We start from the raw sequence: 17,419 nt of genomic DNA, 5'->3' as shown, positions 1-17,419 counted from the left end.
ACCCACTCCAGTGTTCTTGCCTGGAGCATCCCATGGACAGAGGAGCCTGGCGGGCTCCAGTCCACGGGGTCACAGAATGGACACGGCTGAGCGACTAACACTTCTAGGTTTGGTTTTCCTTAGTTATAATTAATCAGTTTCACTGATCGCTTGAAACTGACTTAGTGGGCCTGGAAAGCCTAGTGGGAAACTGGAAGCCGCCCACAGTTGTGTAGGGTGAAAATGTTTTCAATGGCAATGTAATTTCAGCAGATTTACTGCCCTTTGCAGATTAATGTACCTTTTTCTTAAATTGTATTTTTGTCCAAAAAATTTTATTTTCGTGGCTGTTGCTGAATTTTAAATGAACAAGTAACGCTAATTTCTAGGGTTTTAGCATGAAAGATAAGTATGATTTTGAGTTGCTTAGAACACAGTTCTTGTTCACACTGGGATCGAATTATACATTATTTAATAATTGAAATATTTTCTTCTTTAATGTACAACCCATCAGGTCGTCTGCATCAACAACATAAACTTCCAGAGAAAATCTGTTGTGGTAAGTATATTCTCAGCAGTTATAAGCGATAACAACAGCATGCTTTACAGTACTTAGAAACTTTCCACTCCGGGTCATGGGTTTTGAGAATAGATACGAATTAGAATTGAGACGTGTATGACTTGAAGAGCCATGGCCTTACTACTATACCTGCCAACACCTCAATTCTCCCTTTCCTTTTTTCCTGTTTTCTGATAAAAATTTATTTCTCTTAGTATGTTGTGGAATATGAAAGTCTACATTACCAAACATTTTAGATTTGTGTATGAAATAAGTCCACAGTGAGATTTTTTTTCTGTGAAAAAAATTAAGGTTGATACGCAAACTGACTTATTAACTTGACTGTTCAGAGGCTGCTTTTGTTTTTCTAATTTTTGCCTGACCTTGTTTCCCTGGCATTGCTTTGTAGGAAAGTTCTAGATAAAGGTGTTTGAAACCTAGTAATTCCCGCCCCCCGGCCAGTTTAGATGTATGGACTGTTATATCCATATGGATTGATAAATATGCATATATATATCCATATATGATATATATCCAAATATCCATGTGGATTGATATATTTGTTCTAGGAACGCTGTTGATAGCCTAAGACCCAGGGTTATGAATCTGCGGAGCTCCCTTTTCTTCTGTTTTCTGTTTCCTCTTTGTGCCTCTCGTTTGACCACCCTGACCAGCAGTCGGAGGCTAGTGCCCAGTTAATGCATCTTCTTGGATAGAGAGTACGGTTAGAGGGCAGATTAGGAGGGGCAAAAGGAAGATATCTACAACAGTCTAACCCCTTTTGCCCCCAGATCACCCTCTCAACACTTCTGTTTAGATGACAGTGTTGCCAGCTTAAGGAAGTCCCATCAGCTATTGTAGCATTAGTTATGTTGTGGCATTAGCTAACTACCTGCTTTTGTAAGTAAAGTTTTATTTGAACACAGCTACACCCATTTATTTATAAACTGTCTAAGGCTGCTCTGGAGCTACAATGGCAAAGTGGAATAGCTGTGAAACTGTGAGGCCTGTAATATCTATTTAGTCTCTGGCCCTTTAAGAAAAAGTTTGCTGATCCCTGAAGTAATCCATTTGTGTGAAGAAATGGCAGTTTCAGCATTTTTCCCACCTGAAATATTAGCTATTGCCTGTAATGGAAGAAAGGTGGGTAAAAGAATGTGAAAATTAGTTATAGCCTTTGCTTCCTTCAGTTGATATCAAGGTCAAAGTTGATGTCCACAGCTTTCTTCCACCTATTCCATTTTTCTCTTTCCTTTTGACAGCATTTCTTTTGGTCTGTCATAGACCTTCATTTTGCATCCTTGCTGCTTTTGACTTCATTTGGGTTGTTGCAGTTTTCCGTTGACTAGGGCTATTCGTCAAGAGGACCTCAGAGGCCTTCCATTGAACCCCCTGAATTGCAAATGGAATTCTTGCTTCTGTTGTGTAACAGAATCTCAGTTTCTGCTAGTCTTTCAGCCAGGACAGTGACCCCTTTCTGTGCCTGTTGGTTCAGAGGCATGAGGAGCCCAAAGTGGTTTAGTCTCAGCTTCCAATTTAATAAAGCCGTGGCTCCGTGCCCTGGTGGATGCGTTCCTCCTTTGGCCACTAGGCTTCTGAACACCCCGAACCTGAAGTCGCCAAGACAGGAAGCAAAATCCTTTCAGTGGCTTTTTGAAGCAGTAGTGAGCATAGTCACTCCCGCTTTTGCCCCTTGGCTCCCAGGTCTGTTTGGCTGTGCAGAGAGGACCTAATGTTACGATAGCAGCCACTGGTTTAGGATTGCCTCCTGTTGGAGGTCTCAGTTGGTGCTGTAGCTAAGCCTTCAGCAGTTAATCATGTTGGCCACTTCTGGATGAGAGGACAAAATTAATTTTGCGTGTAAGATGTATGTGTAAATTCTGCCACACTTTTCTATACACATGGAAGTGTGTATGGGATAGTATGTTGACAGGGATGGCTTTTTGTAAGTACATTGTATTAATAGGGAAGGAAAATCTAGAGTATGTGTTTTTATAAGGATAAATGACTGTCTCCCCTCTATGATACCAGCTGTCTAATGTAGTCATTTGCCTGCTGAGTGACTAACTGATCCTTCCTGGGAAGATGCTTTGCTAGAAACTTATTTTGATCCTCTGCTGTGGGGAGGCGGGCACTCAGCATTGATGGTGACCAGATCAGGCTTTGTTGAGGGCAGAGCCCGTTGTTGGGTTCCTGTGTAGCCTCCGTTCTTGCCACCGTGACAACTTTGTGTATTAGGGTATCTAGGAAAAGAGTCTGTGGACATCTGCTGGATAGATAATCTTGCCAGTTGATTTTTGAGGGCCCCTTCCACAGTCTCTGAGGATGCCTCTGTTGGTCATTTATGTGATAACATTTTCTTATTATACCTACTCTGAGAAATTCATGTGTACACTCCCTTTTCCCATCACCCTCTTATTTTCAGTCTTGTAGTCTTGTTCTTTACACATTCCTAGCCAGCTGGCCAACCTAGCAGCTGCCCCTGGACCCCTGTAAACATGTACTTGGTCCATTTCTGCTTCTGTAAACACTGTACTGCCTGTTCTGTTTGTTGGCGTCCTGCCCACAGTAGAGTTTTCTTCTGCTGTTTCAGCACTACACTTCAGTGAGTTCTGATGGCAGTTACCATCCATTTTCAACTGTGCTAACATGCTGTACAGACTTATTCATAATTCAGGCTTGTGTTTTGTCTTGTTATTAAACATGGGGAACTCTCCATGAGGTCATGGGTGTGGATTGAGGGAAAGTGGAGATTCGACGGGAGCAAGTCTGTTTGGGTTCGGAGTCAGTGGCGCATGCTGTTTGCTTTTTGTGCCTTAGGAGTCTGCCTGGGCCTGGTCCGGAGGTGGTGTTTCCATTAAAAGGTGGCAAGCTGCTGCACGCACTCAGGTCATGATGGCCGTTTCAGGCTGACAGAGACTGCCTGAAGTGTCTGGAAGCCCCGTGGTCATGTGTCCGGTCTCTACTGCAGGGTCTCGTAGCAAAGCAGCAGTTGCTTTGCACATAGAAAATAGTTGGTGGCGGAAGAGGTCGCAGGTCTGCTCTGAAACCCCGGGATGGCAGCGCAGTGTCATCCTGCTGGAGAAAGCCGAGCCAGCGCAGCGTGCCTGTCTGCTGGGCACAGCCCAGTGCTGGTGGCTCCGCTGAGTCATAGGGCCCGAGTGGGGCAGCTTGGACCACAGCCTGGAGCCACTGCAGAGCTCTGGCTTGTTCTGGACCTCTTCCAGAAGATGATTCCAGAACTCTTAATGACTGCCTAGTAAGCGATACGCCTGAATGTATAGATTGCTTTCTGAATGCAAAGAAGCCTCCCAATCTTCCTGCCTCCTTTTTTCCCCCTTCTTGGTGGGAAGTGCAAAGTGCAGTAACTTTGACTTCAGGTTTATTTTTGTGTGCCTCAGACCACTGGAACCTTAGAAGCTCTATTGATGTGACAGTCCCCTGAATGCCCATGAGATTTTACTCTCAGCCTCTGCCGTCCACGAGTTTTCTAGTAAGGCGGATCGGGAACCTGCTCTTCCTTTCTCACCAGGATAATGAAGTGCTGTCGGTATAACACACCAGTGTAACTCACTCTGGGCTACCCTGCGGTCAGGAGACTTTTGAACTTCGTTTTGACTGAGCGGAGAGTTGAGAGAGTTACTGGATGATAGTGATGGGGTTCTCATGTCTGGAAGACAGCCTGCTTCTGTTTTTTTTTCCTGATGGGAATTGAGGGGGGAAAAATTGCTTGATAATTCATGGCAATATCTGCTACCAGCAGCTGTGCTGCTTTGCTGCGATCAGAGTATCACTTCTGCAAACGTGGTTATGGTTGGCAGGTTTGTGATCGTTCACGATCATTCTGCAAGACCCACTTGGATTTTGCACTGGCCAGATAGCTGAGTTAAATGAAGGTGGAGTAGGCGTCATCCACCTCTCTGGGGGCACTGACCTCTGCCATTCCCAGAGGTGCCAGGTTGTGTTGAAGGTTGGGTTGAAGGGGGAAAGGTGGCCCGTTGGTGTCCACTCAGTCCTTTCACCGTAGACCTCACTCAGAGATCAGAGAATGACTGTGAGGTTTGCCAGTTACTGAAATGTATCCTGTATGTTTGGACTGCGTAATAAACACCAGGCCTACCCTGAGATAGATGTGGGAGCCCCTTAAACCCCTTTATTACTCGACCTCCAGAGGTCGCCAGCCTGGGGAATTCCCTAGCAGTTCAGTGGTTAGGACTCTGCATTGTCGCTCCCAAGGGCCCAGGTTCAATCCCTGGTCAGGGGACTAAGATAGCATAAGCTGCACTCTCTGGCAAAAACAACCCCCCTCTGCACCCCCCCCCCCAACACTCTCTCTCACACACACACATACACGGACACCCTGACGTCCAGTCTGCCTAGTGAACTGTTGTAAAGTTCTGGGACTCCAGGGGTTAGTGTCAGTTCTGAACCAAAATATAGTTAACTCCAGGAAAAGAGCAAAAAATAATTTATTTGAGGTGACATAGAAGTTAAGATTTAAAAGAAAGATAAGAGAATTGACATGTTTGTAGGCATGGGGGAAAGTCCTGTGAAAGGAGAGATTGTAGTTACAGGAGAAGGTAATTAACAGAGCATGGCTTCTGAGAACACTACAGGGCGTCGCCTCTAGCAGAGGAGCGGAAGGAACTCTTCAAAACGGGAGGAGGGGATAGGCGTGCGTAGGGGCGAGAGGCCTGATAGTTGACAGGAGAGTGGGTCAAGGTAAGGCTCTTAGATGGCCAAGGAAGACAGCAGGCCTGAAAATGCCAGGGAGAGTTTCAGAGAGAGACTGGAGGAGGCCAAGGAGCAGGAGTGGGCCACAGGGTTGGCAGGAGGGCAGGCATTGCGGACACTCGGGTGTAAAGTGTCTGCGTCGGGGCTGTGCTGAGCGGTGACGGGGTGTCTCCCCGTGTATGACCTTGATTGCTGTCCCGGAGTGGCTGTGAAGATGGTAGGAGCGGAAATGCAGGAACTGAGAAGCAGTGTTCCTGCCGATCAGCTGTGTCTACGTCCATGGCCCAGCGTGACGGCTGAGATGGGTTAGAAAGGTAGAAGGGGAAAGTAGGAGCTTCCAGCGCGTATCGGGGAATTGGGGTGATGTTAATGAAAGGACAGACGATGGTGTTCAGTGCGATGGTGTTCAGGGCGGCCTGAGCACGTGGGAGAAGAAGCAGAGTCTAAGAAGAATAACAAAAGCTTTCACTGGATGCCAGTGATTTTAAGTGCTTTCCTTGTTTTAAATTGCTCAGTTACAGTAATACCAAAAGGTAGGTAGTATTGCTATTCTTGTTTTGCAGATGAGGAAACTGAGGTACGGGCTTCCGAGGTAGCTCAGCAGTATAGAATCCTGTCAGTGCAGGAGACCACAGGAGACGCAGGCTCAGTCCCTGGGTCGGGAAGCTCCCGTGTGGTAGGACGTGACAACCCACTGCAGGATTCTTGCCTGGAAAATTCCCTGGACAGAGCAGCCTGGCAGGCCGTTGGTCCGTTGCCTGGAAAATTCCCTGGACAGAGCAGCCTGGCAGGCCGTTGGTCCGTGGGGTTGCAGAGTCCGACAGGACTGCGTACAGCACCAGCACCACCGGAAACAGGAATAGAGAGCTGGAGGAACTTGGCTCACGCTCATCCACCTACTGAGTAGTGGGGCTGGGGCGTTAAGAACGCGAGGACACCGCTCTGCCCTTGCTCTCATAGCCTGTGCTGCGTGAAAGCCTGAATAAAAGAATTTACAGCTTCTTTCCAAAGGGGAATTGAGATTTTCATCTAAGGCGGGGAAGTAAAGGAGCTTTAGAAAAGGTTGACTAGTGCGAGGGACTCTAGGAGGACGGACGGTCGGGGTGAGGTGCTGGGGCAGGAGCGAGAGCAGGAAGAGGAAGCGGTTTGTAGCCCTAGAGGCTGCATCCTGCGCCAGCTGGGGCTGCCCTGCCGGAGCTGGGGCTGCCAGAGCTGGGGCTGCAGGGTTGCAGGCCAGTCAGTGGGTCTGTGCCTGGCAGGCAGGTGCAGATTAGGGCTCTAGGTGGTGTCAGAGACCTGATGACTCAAGGAGGCTGGGCTTTCCCTGTCGTGACTCATACACTCCATTCACTGTTTTATTACTGTTAAACTTAGTTTAGAAAGCCAAAGCTTATTCTTCTGTCTCATGTAACTACTTCTTGACAGCAGTTTCCATAATCTTTTCTGGTTCACTTTTGATGTTATCTTAGGAAATGGCAACCCACTTCAGTACCTTTGCCTGGAAAATCCCATGGACAGAAGAGCCCGGTAGGCTGCAGTCAGTGGGGTCCCAAAGAGTCCGACACGACTGAGCAACTTCGTTTTAGTTTTGCTTACAGTCTTTCGGCTAATCCAGGATCATTCATGTCGATTGGTCATTGGATTGCTGATGTGCTAGTTAAGGGAATTTAGGTCTTTCTACAGTTGCTCACAGTTTCAGTTCAGTTCAGTCGCTCAGTCGTGTCTGACTCTTTGCGACCCCATGAATCGCAGCACACCAGGCCTCCCTGTCCATCACCAACTCCCGGAGTTCACTCAGACTCACGTCCATCGAGTCCGTGATGCCATCCAGCCATCTCATCCGCGGCCATCCCCTTCTCCTGCCCTCAATCCCTCCGAGCATCAGAGTCTTTTCCAATGAGTCAGCTCTTCGCATGAGGTGGCCAAAGTACTGGAGTTTCAGCTTTAGCATCATTCCTTCCAAAGAAATCCCAGGGTTGATCTCCTTCAGAATGGACTGGTTGGATCTCCTTGCAGTCCAAGGGACTCGCAAGAGTCTTCTCCAACACCACAGTTCAAAAGCATCAATTCTTCGGTGCTCAGCCTTCTTCACAGTCCAACTCTCACATCCATACATGACCACAGGAAAAACCATAGCCTTGACTAGACTGACCTTTGTTGGCAAAGTAATGTCTCTGCTTTTTAATATGCTATCTAGGTTGGTCATAACTTTCCTTCTAAGGAGTAAGCATCTTTTAATTTCATGGCTGCAGGCACCATCTGCAGTGATTTTGGAGCCCCAAAAAATAAAGTCTGACACTGTTTCCACTGTTTCCCCATCTATTTCCCATGAAGTGATGGGACCGGATGCCATGATCTTCGTTTTCTGAATGTTGAGCTTGAAGCCAACTTTTTCACTCTCCTCTTTCACTTTCATCAAGAGGCTTTTTAGTTCCTCTTCACTTTCTGCCATAAGGGTGGTGTCATCTGCGTATCTGAGGTTACTGATATTTCTCCCGGCAATCTTGATTCCAGCTTGTGTTTCTTCCAGTCCAGAGTTTCTCATGAGGTACTCTGCATATGTTAAATAAGCAGGGTGACAATATATAGCCTTGACGTACTCCTTTTCCTATCTGGAACCAGTCTGTTGTTCCATGTCCAGTTCTAACTGTTGCTTCCTGACCTGCGTACAGATTTCTCAAGAGGCAGGTCAGGTATTCTGGTATTCCCGTTTCTCTCAGAATTTTCCACAGTTTCTTGTGATCCACACAGTCAAAGGCTTTGGCATAGGCAATAAAGCAGAAATAGATGTTTTTCTGGAACTCTCTTGCTTTTTCCATGATCCAGCGGATGTTGGCAATTTGATCTCTGGTTCCTCTGCCTTTTCTAAAACCAGCTTGAACATCAGGAAGTTCACTGTTCACATATTGCTGAAGCCTGGCTTGGAGAATTTTAAGCATGACTTTACTAGCATGTGAGATGAGTATAATTGTGCAGTAGTTTGAGCATTCTTTGGCATTGCCTTTCTTTGGGATTAGAATGAAAACTGACCTTTTCCAGTCCTGTGGCCACTGCTGAGTTTTCCAGCATATTTGCTGGCATATTGAGTTCAGCACTTTCACAGCATCATCTTTCAGAATTTGAAATAGATTAATTGCATCTGAATGCCGAGTTCCAAAGAATAGCAAGAAGAGATAAGAAAGCCTTCCTCAGCAATCAATGCAAAGAAATAGAGGAAAAGAACAGAATGGGAAAGACTAGACATCTCTTCAAGAAAATTAGAGATACCAAGGGAACATTTCATGCAAAGATGGGCTCGATAAAGGACAGAAATGGTATGGACCTAACAGAAGCAGAAGATATTAAGAAGAGGTGGCAAGAATACACAGAACTGTACAAAAAAGATCTTCACGACCGAGATAATCACAGTGGTGTGATCACTCATCTAGAACCAGACATCCTGGAATGTGAAGTCAAGTGGGCCTTAGAAAGCATCACTACGAACAAAGCTAGTGGAGGTGATGGGATTCCAGTGTAACATATAGTAGTGCTTAATAGTAGCCCTTATAATTAATTGTTGTAATCTTGTTCTCTGTGGTTATTGCCTGAGTTTTATTTTAGATATTCCTGGGATTTTCAACCCTTGAAATGTTACTGTTTCATGCCCTCCCATATTTTGTGTTTTCAACCCAGAATGTTACACTCACTGGACATACTTTCCGTGTTTCACTGTCTGTCTTTCCCATTTGATTCCGAGCAGGAGGGTAGTGGACAGTGGATGTAACTGTCTCTCTTGTCTTTTGTACATACTTTGGATAACTTGCTCACCGCCAGGCTGAGGTGGTGGAACTGCGTGGCCTTTGGGACTGCTTGATAGAAAATCATCCAGCACTTTGAAGTGTCTGCTGCTCTTGGAGGCTGCAGTAGGTTTTTTCCTCCTTGCCTGAATGTTTCTTGTGACTCTTGCCACGTCACTTGTCCTGATTTACCTCCCATGAGCAGAGATGCATACTTGTTAGCTTTGGTGGTATAGTTTTTACCCTGTTTTGAGGGGCTGTTTTCTTTCTTTTTTATAAACAACATTCATTGATACTTGGCCCCGTCGGGTCTTAGATGGGGCACGCGGGATTGCAGTGCCGGGCTCCTTGTTGTGGTTCGGGGGCTGCAGAATGTGTGCACTCAGTAGTTGGGGCTCTTGGACCTTGTCCTGTGGTGTGTGGGATCTTGGTTCCACGGCCAGGGATTGAATGGGAGTTCCCTGCAGTGGGAGGTGGATTCCTAACCTCTGGACCACCAGAGAGGTCCCCAGGGGCAGTTTTCTTTTACTCCCTGAACTGATTTTGAGTCTCTCTTTGCTCTTGGATTTTTTTTTTTCCTCTTCCTGTTTGGGTTCCAGTCTGTCTATAAATTCTTATATTTGAGAATTTTATATTATATATATATAAATTTTATATTATATATAAAATTCTTACATTTGAGTCATTTTACTTTTTTTTTCTAGCATCTGGTCTAATTTTCACTGATAGTGAATGTGAAACACCAGGATGAAAAAGTCAGAATTCACACCCATTTAGTCACTCAGACAGCCGCACTTGAGGTGAAGTTAGAGCACTTGTGTGTGTGTGCCTGTTTGAGATTCCGTCTCTGGAGTGTAGTATGTGTTTAAGTAGAAATCAAAGAAATATGTTGTAAAGTATACCAGTATTATAATGAAATTATTATTCCTTCTCTTTACAGGGATTTGTGGAACTGACTATATTTCCCACAGTTGCAAACTTAAATAGAATCAAGTTGAACAGCAAGCAATGTAGAATATACCGAGTGAGGATCAATGACTTAGAAGCTGCCTTTATTTATAATGATCCAACCTTGGAAGTTTGTCACAGTGAATCGAAACAGTGAGTCACATGCTTGTGAACGTTGATATTTCTTGAATGATCAATATTCTCATCATAGTTTCCCTTAGATTATTATTAGACTCTGGTTCCCAATTTATTTTCTGCAATTTTATAACTTCTGTTGCTTCTGCCACTTTGTCCATTTGATTCAAGAAATTTTACTGGCTCTGGTCAACAAAGTAAGTTATTAATTTTCCTTTATCAGAGAACTTTAAATAAATTTTCTTAGCCAGTTTTCTACTTTTGTTTTTTAAAAAATAATTTGTTTCATAGATATTAATCTTCAGTGAATTAGGGGATACTGTAATCTATAGAGCAGAAACTACTTTATTCTATGAAATATCTGACAGCTTTATAAAATATAAAAATAGTCTGAAATACGTAATTCCTTCACTTTAAATACTGCATCTGTCTAGGCTACTTCTGATTTTATCAGTAGACACATATTTTTAATGATTAGCGTTATGTTCTACATTTTTCATTTAAATACTTTATTTTCACTTTGTTATTGTTTTATGGTCAGGCAGTATTCCATTTACTCAGTATAGTGTGGAATGTCTGGTTGTTTTCTAGATTTTTTTTTCTTTTACTTTGAATTATTTCCTTAGGAAAATAGGATTGCTTATTATTCTTATGGCTCTTTTTAACATTTTACTTGATTGTGCGCCAGTAAGGTGTGTGCTGGTTTAAATACTGTCAAGTACATTTGAAGGCAGTTGTTTCTTCAGAGTTTTGATAGCGTGCATTGATGGCATGCATTGTATCGTTTCTTTGATTCTCAGTATCTGGGGGTAGAGTGCCCTAAACTGTAAACTCTCGGTTTTTAATAAATTCTAAGCTCCTTTTAGTCGCGGTGCTATTTTAGCTAGTCTAGAGGTGGACAGCGTCTGCGTGCTACGTTTCTTCACACCTTACTCAGCGTCGCAGAGCTTCCCCAAACCCATCGTCCCGCGTGGTGCTCAGCACCCCTTGTGAAGTAGAAAGGCCTCATATATCCATCTAACTGACCAGCTAGGGACCTGAGCTTTATCCTGTGCTTTCCGCATCGTAACATCGGTTACACTGTGTGCCAGTTGCTAGGTGCATTGTCTGAATGCACTGCTTTCCAGTGAGCTCCACGCGAGCAAGGGTCAGACTGCAGACCTGCCTTGTGCCTTGCTGTCTCCTCAGAGGTTGGCATACCACCTGGCATTCAGCAGAGATTTGTAGAGTGAGTGAGTGAATGAATCGCCCCAGGGATGCAGACCAAGATCCCAGGCCTTCTGTCCTCCCATCCAACCAGGGTTCTTGAAGAACGGTAGGACTCGGAGAGCGTTTGAGGCCATTGCAGCAGGCTCCGCCTGAGATGCTCTCTTCATGGTTTGCCCAGGAAGAGCGCGCTCCTGCAGTTGACGTACAGGGCCGTGTTTCAGGTGTGCAGCAGGGGGCATGCGTTGAGCATGGACCATCTCTCCAGTCTCTCTCCCTACAGAGCACCGAGTCGAGTGTAGGCCTCTGCACTTGATGATGGGTAAGAAGCTCCCCCATCTGCTGGTCACAGAACATGGTGTTTGCACGGCTGCTGTACCAGCTGTTGCTGCTCAGGTTTCAAAGAAGGAGATCTGACAGGGCAGTGGTAGGAGCAGGGACTCCAGGTCTGTCGAGGAGGCAAGCTTTACTTGGTTAACTTTGAGGTGAGGATGTCCCCTAAAACTTCTCTCCAGTGATAGGGAAGATGCCTCATCACTTGTAGTATGATAAAGAAAGAAAAGGGAGTCATAAAGGAGAGTATTTTCGAAGGTTCAGTTGGGAGATTGGAAAGGATAGAATAAATTTTAATCTTTTCAGTGGTACCAGCACTCTTAGCCATGGTCACTTAGATACTCAGGGCAGCCCCTGCTTTCCTGCCTGGCTCTAGAACCCTGTTCACTTTTTGAGAGAGACGCCAGTTGTTTTTGTTGGTGTTTGTTTATTCTCTGACTTGTTCAAAACAGGGTTTGAGATTGGTTTTAGAATTTTATTAGACAGTAGTTTTTTAAAGTAGCTAATGAAATTAGCATGAAGAGTGAAAAAAGTATAGGGTGGTGTGTACCACACTTAAGTTACTAGAGGAGAACTGTAGGTTTGGTTTTGAGATTTCTGGTTACCATATGAAAGAGGAAAATGCTATTGTCCCTAAAACCAGAGGCTCCGAAGAAATACTGCTTAGCAGGTAAGGTGTGGAAATGACCTCTTGTGGTGATGATATTGATTTATTTATTTTTGATGATATTTATTTTTAAAGAAGACTTTGTTCACAGGTAGTTAAGATGTGAAAAATGATCTCTTGTGGTGATGATACTGATCTTTAAAGAAGACTTTGGGAAGGACAGGTAGTTAAGATCTTTAGCATGTCCCTAGATACTTAGAGCACCTCTCTTGTTTCCAGAGTAACTCTCATTGTTGAATGAAACAATAAAATTCCTACTAAAGCTGAAGCAGAAATTGAATAGATTTGAAATTGAAAATTAAACTTAAAACTCAGTGGTTAAACTTGATCTTGAGTACATACCGGAATGTCCTGAAGTTCAAAGGAGTAATATGCCACCTCATCACATTTTCTTCTCGTTTGTTTTACGGTTAAGGTGCCAAACCTTTCTATTTTTAATGGCAAGAGTACGCTTGCCTTGGTTGAGATGTAGCGCTTTTGAACTGCAGGGGGAATATAAGGGAGGGAAGCATTTAGATAAGAGATTAAAAGGCATTTCTCCCTAGTTTATCCAAGTAAACATTAGCTGACATGTTAAATTACCTGTCCTAGCAATTAGAAACCCTATTGGTTATGTAACATGTAAGACTTCTCCCCCTCTGTCTCTCTCTGGTTTATTGTCTGCCAGGAAAATAAGCCCTTGAAGTTTCTCCAAATACATTTTCTGTTTGAACTTATATTGTAAATGTAGTTTGCTTCCATGGATGCTGTGTCTCTTTGGTGGCTTTTTCTTTGTTTTTGTTTGCTGCGTTTCTTTCTTCTTAGAAAAGCGAAATGTAGATTTTTGCCAGAGACTGTTTCTGTGCGTGCGCGGCCTGCGGTGGCTGACATGCCCCCTCCTTGATCCTCCCCTTCCACAGGTAGGCTTTGCTACCTTGAGAACAGTTTGTTTATTTTTCTCAAAAAGTCTCCACTTTCCTAGATACTCAGGGCAGCCTGTCTCGTTTAGTTCCTGTCTCCTGTCTTCGTTTCCACTGAGGAGTGACAGTAGAAATAAAGCCGACTGCAGATAGAAGTGACGACTGAGCGGCTGAAGGCGATTCTAAAGCTGACTGAAGACAGAAGTGACGACTGAGTGACTGAAGCCGATTCCAAAGCTGACTGCAGATAGAAGTGATGGTTGAGCGACTGAAGCCGTTTCTAAACTGATGAGAATTGATTTTTTATTCCGTTTTTTAGATTTTCTAAGTCCTGTGTATATTTTTTTCAGTCCTGTATTTTTATATAGACATCTGTGTAGAGAGATTTTAAGTGTTACTGTTTTGCTGATATATGGTAGAAGTGGTTGATTCATTTATTGATTATTTATGGTGAGGTAATATGGATAGTTTTATATTTTAACTCATCCACAGTGCCTCACTGGCAGTTGTTGTAGGAGTATTGCTTGGAATTAAGTTGTCCTAGTGAAGAGAACTTTGGGGTTTGTTAAGTCAAAACTTCAAGAGGAATTTTTTCCTATACTGTTCCACCTTCTGTTGAGCTCACTGTCTTTTAAAGCACCCCTTTCATTATTTCTGGATGTTAGAAAGTTGTTTATTACATTGACTTCGTCTGTTTTGCTATAATGTTCAGAAACTTATCCTAATTAAAATTGTTTCCCTGTAAGTTTTCTCTTTTCCAGTCTGTCGCATCTCAGTACTCTCAGTCATGCCTCATGGAAAACTGTTCGCAAGTTTGTGAACCATTCCCTCTGCCGTTTGTGAATGCTTTAGTTTGGCCTCGTGTTTTCTTACGTGTGGTAACCCTGTAACTAAATAGGGTTCTTCTTATTTGGACTTCCTGTAATCACACACGCACAGCAGCAGAACCGTTTTGTTCTTATCTATACTCGGTGTTTCTAATGACTTGACATTCATTAGGCTTCTCAAATTGTTGTTCAGTTGCTAAGTTGTGTTCAACTCTTTGCTACCTCGGGACGCCAGGCTCCTCCTTCCTCTGCTATTTCCCAGAGTTTGCTCAGATTCTTGTCCATTGAATTGGTGATACATCTAACCATCTTATTCTCTGCCACCTCCTCCTTTTGCCTTTAGTCTGCCCCAGCATCAGGATCTTTTCTAATGAGTCACTTCTTTGCATCAGGTGGCCAAAGTATTGGAACTTTAGCTTCAGCAAGAGTGCTTGCAATGAATGTTCAGGGTTAATTTCCTTTAGGAGTGATTGATTTTATCTCCTTGCAGTCCAGGGGAATCAAGAGTCTTCTTCAGCACCCCAGTTCGAAAGCATCAATTCTTCAGCATTCATCCTTTTTTATGGACCACTCTCACATCGGTACATGACTACTGGAAAAGCCATAGCTTTGACTTTACAGACCTTTGTTAGCTAAGTAATGTCTCTGCTTTTTAATATGCTGTCTAGGTTTGCCATAGCTTTCCTTCCAAGGAGCAAGTGTCTTTTAATTTCGTGGCTTCAGTGATTTTAGAGCCAAAGAAAGTAAAATTTGTCACTGCTTCCACTTTTCCCCCTTCTGCTTGCCATGAAGTGATGGGGCCGGATGCCGTGATCTTAATTTTCTGAATGTTGAGCTTCAAGCCAGTTTTTCCACTCTTCTCTTTCACCATCATCAAGAGGCTCTTTGCTTTCTGCCATTAGAGTGGTGTCATCTGCAAATTGTGCTTCATCCAGCCCAACATTTCTCATGATAGACTCTGCATATAAGTTAAATAAGCAGGGTGACCATATACAGCCTTGTCATACTCCTGTCCCAGTTTTGAACCAGTCTGCTGTTCCGTGTCTGATTCTAATTGTTGCTTCTTGACCTGCATACAGGTTTCTCAGGAGATAGGTGTGATAGTCTGATATTCCTGTCTCTTTAAGAATTTTCCATAATTTGTTGTGATCCACACAGTCAAAGGCTTTCAAATAATCAGTGAAGCAGAAGTCAGTGTTTTCTAGAATTCTCTTGCTTTTTCTATGATCCATCCAATGTAGGCAGTTTGATCTTGGCTTCTTCTGCCTGTTTGAAACTCAGCGTCTACATCTGAAAGTTCTTGGTTCACATACTGCTGAAGCTTAACCTGGAGAATTTTGCTGGCATATGAAGTGAGCGCAACTAAACAGCAGTTTGGACACCCTTTGACATTGCCTTTTTTGGGGATTGAAATGAAGACTGGTCTTTTCCAGTTCTGTGGGCACTCTGCAGTTTTCCAAATTTGCTGAGGTGTCGAGTGCGACACTTTAACAACATTATCTGTTAGGAATTCTATCACCTCCACTATCATTGTTCGCAGTAATGCTTCCTAAGGCCCATTTGACTTCACACTCCAGGATGTCTGGTTTTAGGTCAGTGACCACACCATCATGATTTGGGACATTTTTTGTAAACTCACTCAGGTTTAAACTTGTTATCAGTGGAATCCCCTAGGCCTTTTCATAGAAAAGCTTGTTACAGTAGAGTTTTCTCTGAACAACCTTATTTCATGGCATCATATCAAATGTTTTTTTGATTATTTTTAAGGAGGCAGCATTTTATTTTTTGGTTGTGCCATGCAGCGTTCAGGATCTTAGTGTCCTGACCAGGGGTCAGACCTGTGCCCCCTACATGGGTAGCGTGAAGTCTTAACCACCGAACCACCAGGAACGTCCCTCATTTTTATTAATTTTGATATTGGTTCTGTTTCTGGAAAATGAATTTTTCTGTCAGTCTTTCATTTTGTCTGTGAACTGTCAAAACTAAGGACAGATGAGAAAATTGAATGTTGACAAGAATATAGCGTAATTACTTTTCAGACACAGTTAATAGAAATGTAAATTGAGATCAAAAGTGTTTGTGGTCTGTGACTGAAGAGTCCCACTCACGCGCGTATACCCAGCATGTCCACCACGAGAAAAGCGCAGCAGTGTTCTCAACAGCGTCGTAATCATCAGAGCCGCAGAGAGCCTGAAGACCTGTCCGCACTAGAACGGGAGCTTCACTGTTGGGACTCTAAGAATGACGAGACTGAAGGACCGACAGTTAAGTGCAGGGACGTGGATGGATTTCACAGATGTAACGTCAGATAGAACAAGTCACACACAGGAAGGTGTGTGGAGTTGCTGGCCTGCCCCACTGTCGGCAGAGCCTGGGTTCCCCTGCCGGTGAGAAGCAGGGCCCGGCTAGTGAGGACAGGAGGGCTTTGGGGGCTGCTGAAAGGCTCGGCCCTTGCTCACATTGCTGCTTCCGTTGGTTTTGTGAAAATTCATGGAGCTGAATACTTAGAGCATATACACTTTGCTGATGTAATATATTTTGCTTTCATGAATTTTTTTTTAATGGAGACAAAGTTTACAAACAGTTGAATCTTAAGTTTTGCAGAATCTGCACATTCAGTTTTTTAAAGTACATGTTCTTGACAAAGAACAGATTATTTTAATTTCATGTAGATATTTATAATTGGTTCTTGGAGAAAATTCTTTTGATTTTACCCTAATGTGCTTGTTTTTCAATATCCTCTCTAGCATCACTCCTCTTTAAGCTTTGTTTCCCTAAGGAAGCCTGGGGATTGGCACTGTGGTGGTTATAAGCCAGGGGTATGGTAGTATTGTGCAGTCTTTATCTTTCTGGAAATTGAAAACACTTACTATAATCTTGCCTTGTAATTTTTGGCTTTTATTAGGTTGTTATGAAAGGAAACATGTTTGGTTTGTATTATGAAAGGAAACAGTAAAATCCAAGCCATGAGAAGACTGTTCCTCAAAACTGGCTTTCCAATAGATTCCATTTATAGTGACTCACCATTTTATTTGGACCACTTTACCTCTTCTCAGGAAATGAGATTAAGTGAGAATAATTTTCCATTGAAAAAAAAGGAGTGGTTTAATATTAATATATAATATTTAAATTTAGGTTTTTTGTAACAATGAGTTTTTTTTTTAATTTCACAAATAACTGGCTTTCAGATTTCGTGATTTTGAAATTTTATTGAAGAGAAGTTACAACCTGTAGACATCCGAAGTAGTCTTGAACGAGCCGAGTGTGTTAACTAGTCCTGAACGGGCCGAGTGTGTTAACTGGTCCTGAACGGGCCGGGTGTGGTGACTGGTCCTGGACGGGCCGGGTGTGGTGAC

General features: G+C 43.5%; 1 protein-coding gene across 5 annotated transcripts in view; it reads left to right on the top strand.

Annotated features, from left to right (window-relative positions):
- The window catches only part of TAF2 (TATA-box binding protein associated factor 2), a 90,770-nt gene that overhangs the window by 506 nt on the left and 72,845 nt on the right, over positions 1-17,419 (top strand). For all 5 annotated transcript variants that reach the window (XM_040261786.1, XM_040261785.1, XM_040261784.1 and 2 more), the window contains exons 2-3: positions 484-538; positions 9,989-10,149. In XM_040261786.1, coding sequence (XP_040117720.1) covers positions 484-538; positions 9,989-10,149 — 216 coding nt within the window. The remainder of the gene's footprint in view (positions 1-483; positions 539-9,988; positions 10,150-17,419) is intronic.

This window comes from Oryx dammah, unplaced genomic scaffold (genome assembly GCF_014754425.2).
Source record: "Oryx dammah isolate SB20612 unplaced genomic scaffold, SCBI_Odam_1.1 HiC_scaffold_19, whole genome shotgun sequence".
Classification (NCBI taxonomy): Eukaryota; Metazoa; Chordata; class Mammalia; order Artiodactyla; family Bovidae; genus Oryx; species Oryx dammah.
Note: the sequence above shows the minus strand (reverse complement) of the source record. Positions and strands in the feature narration are given on the sequence as shown.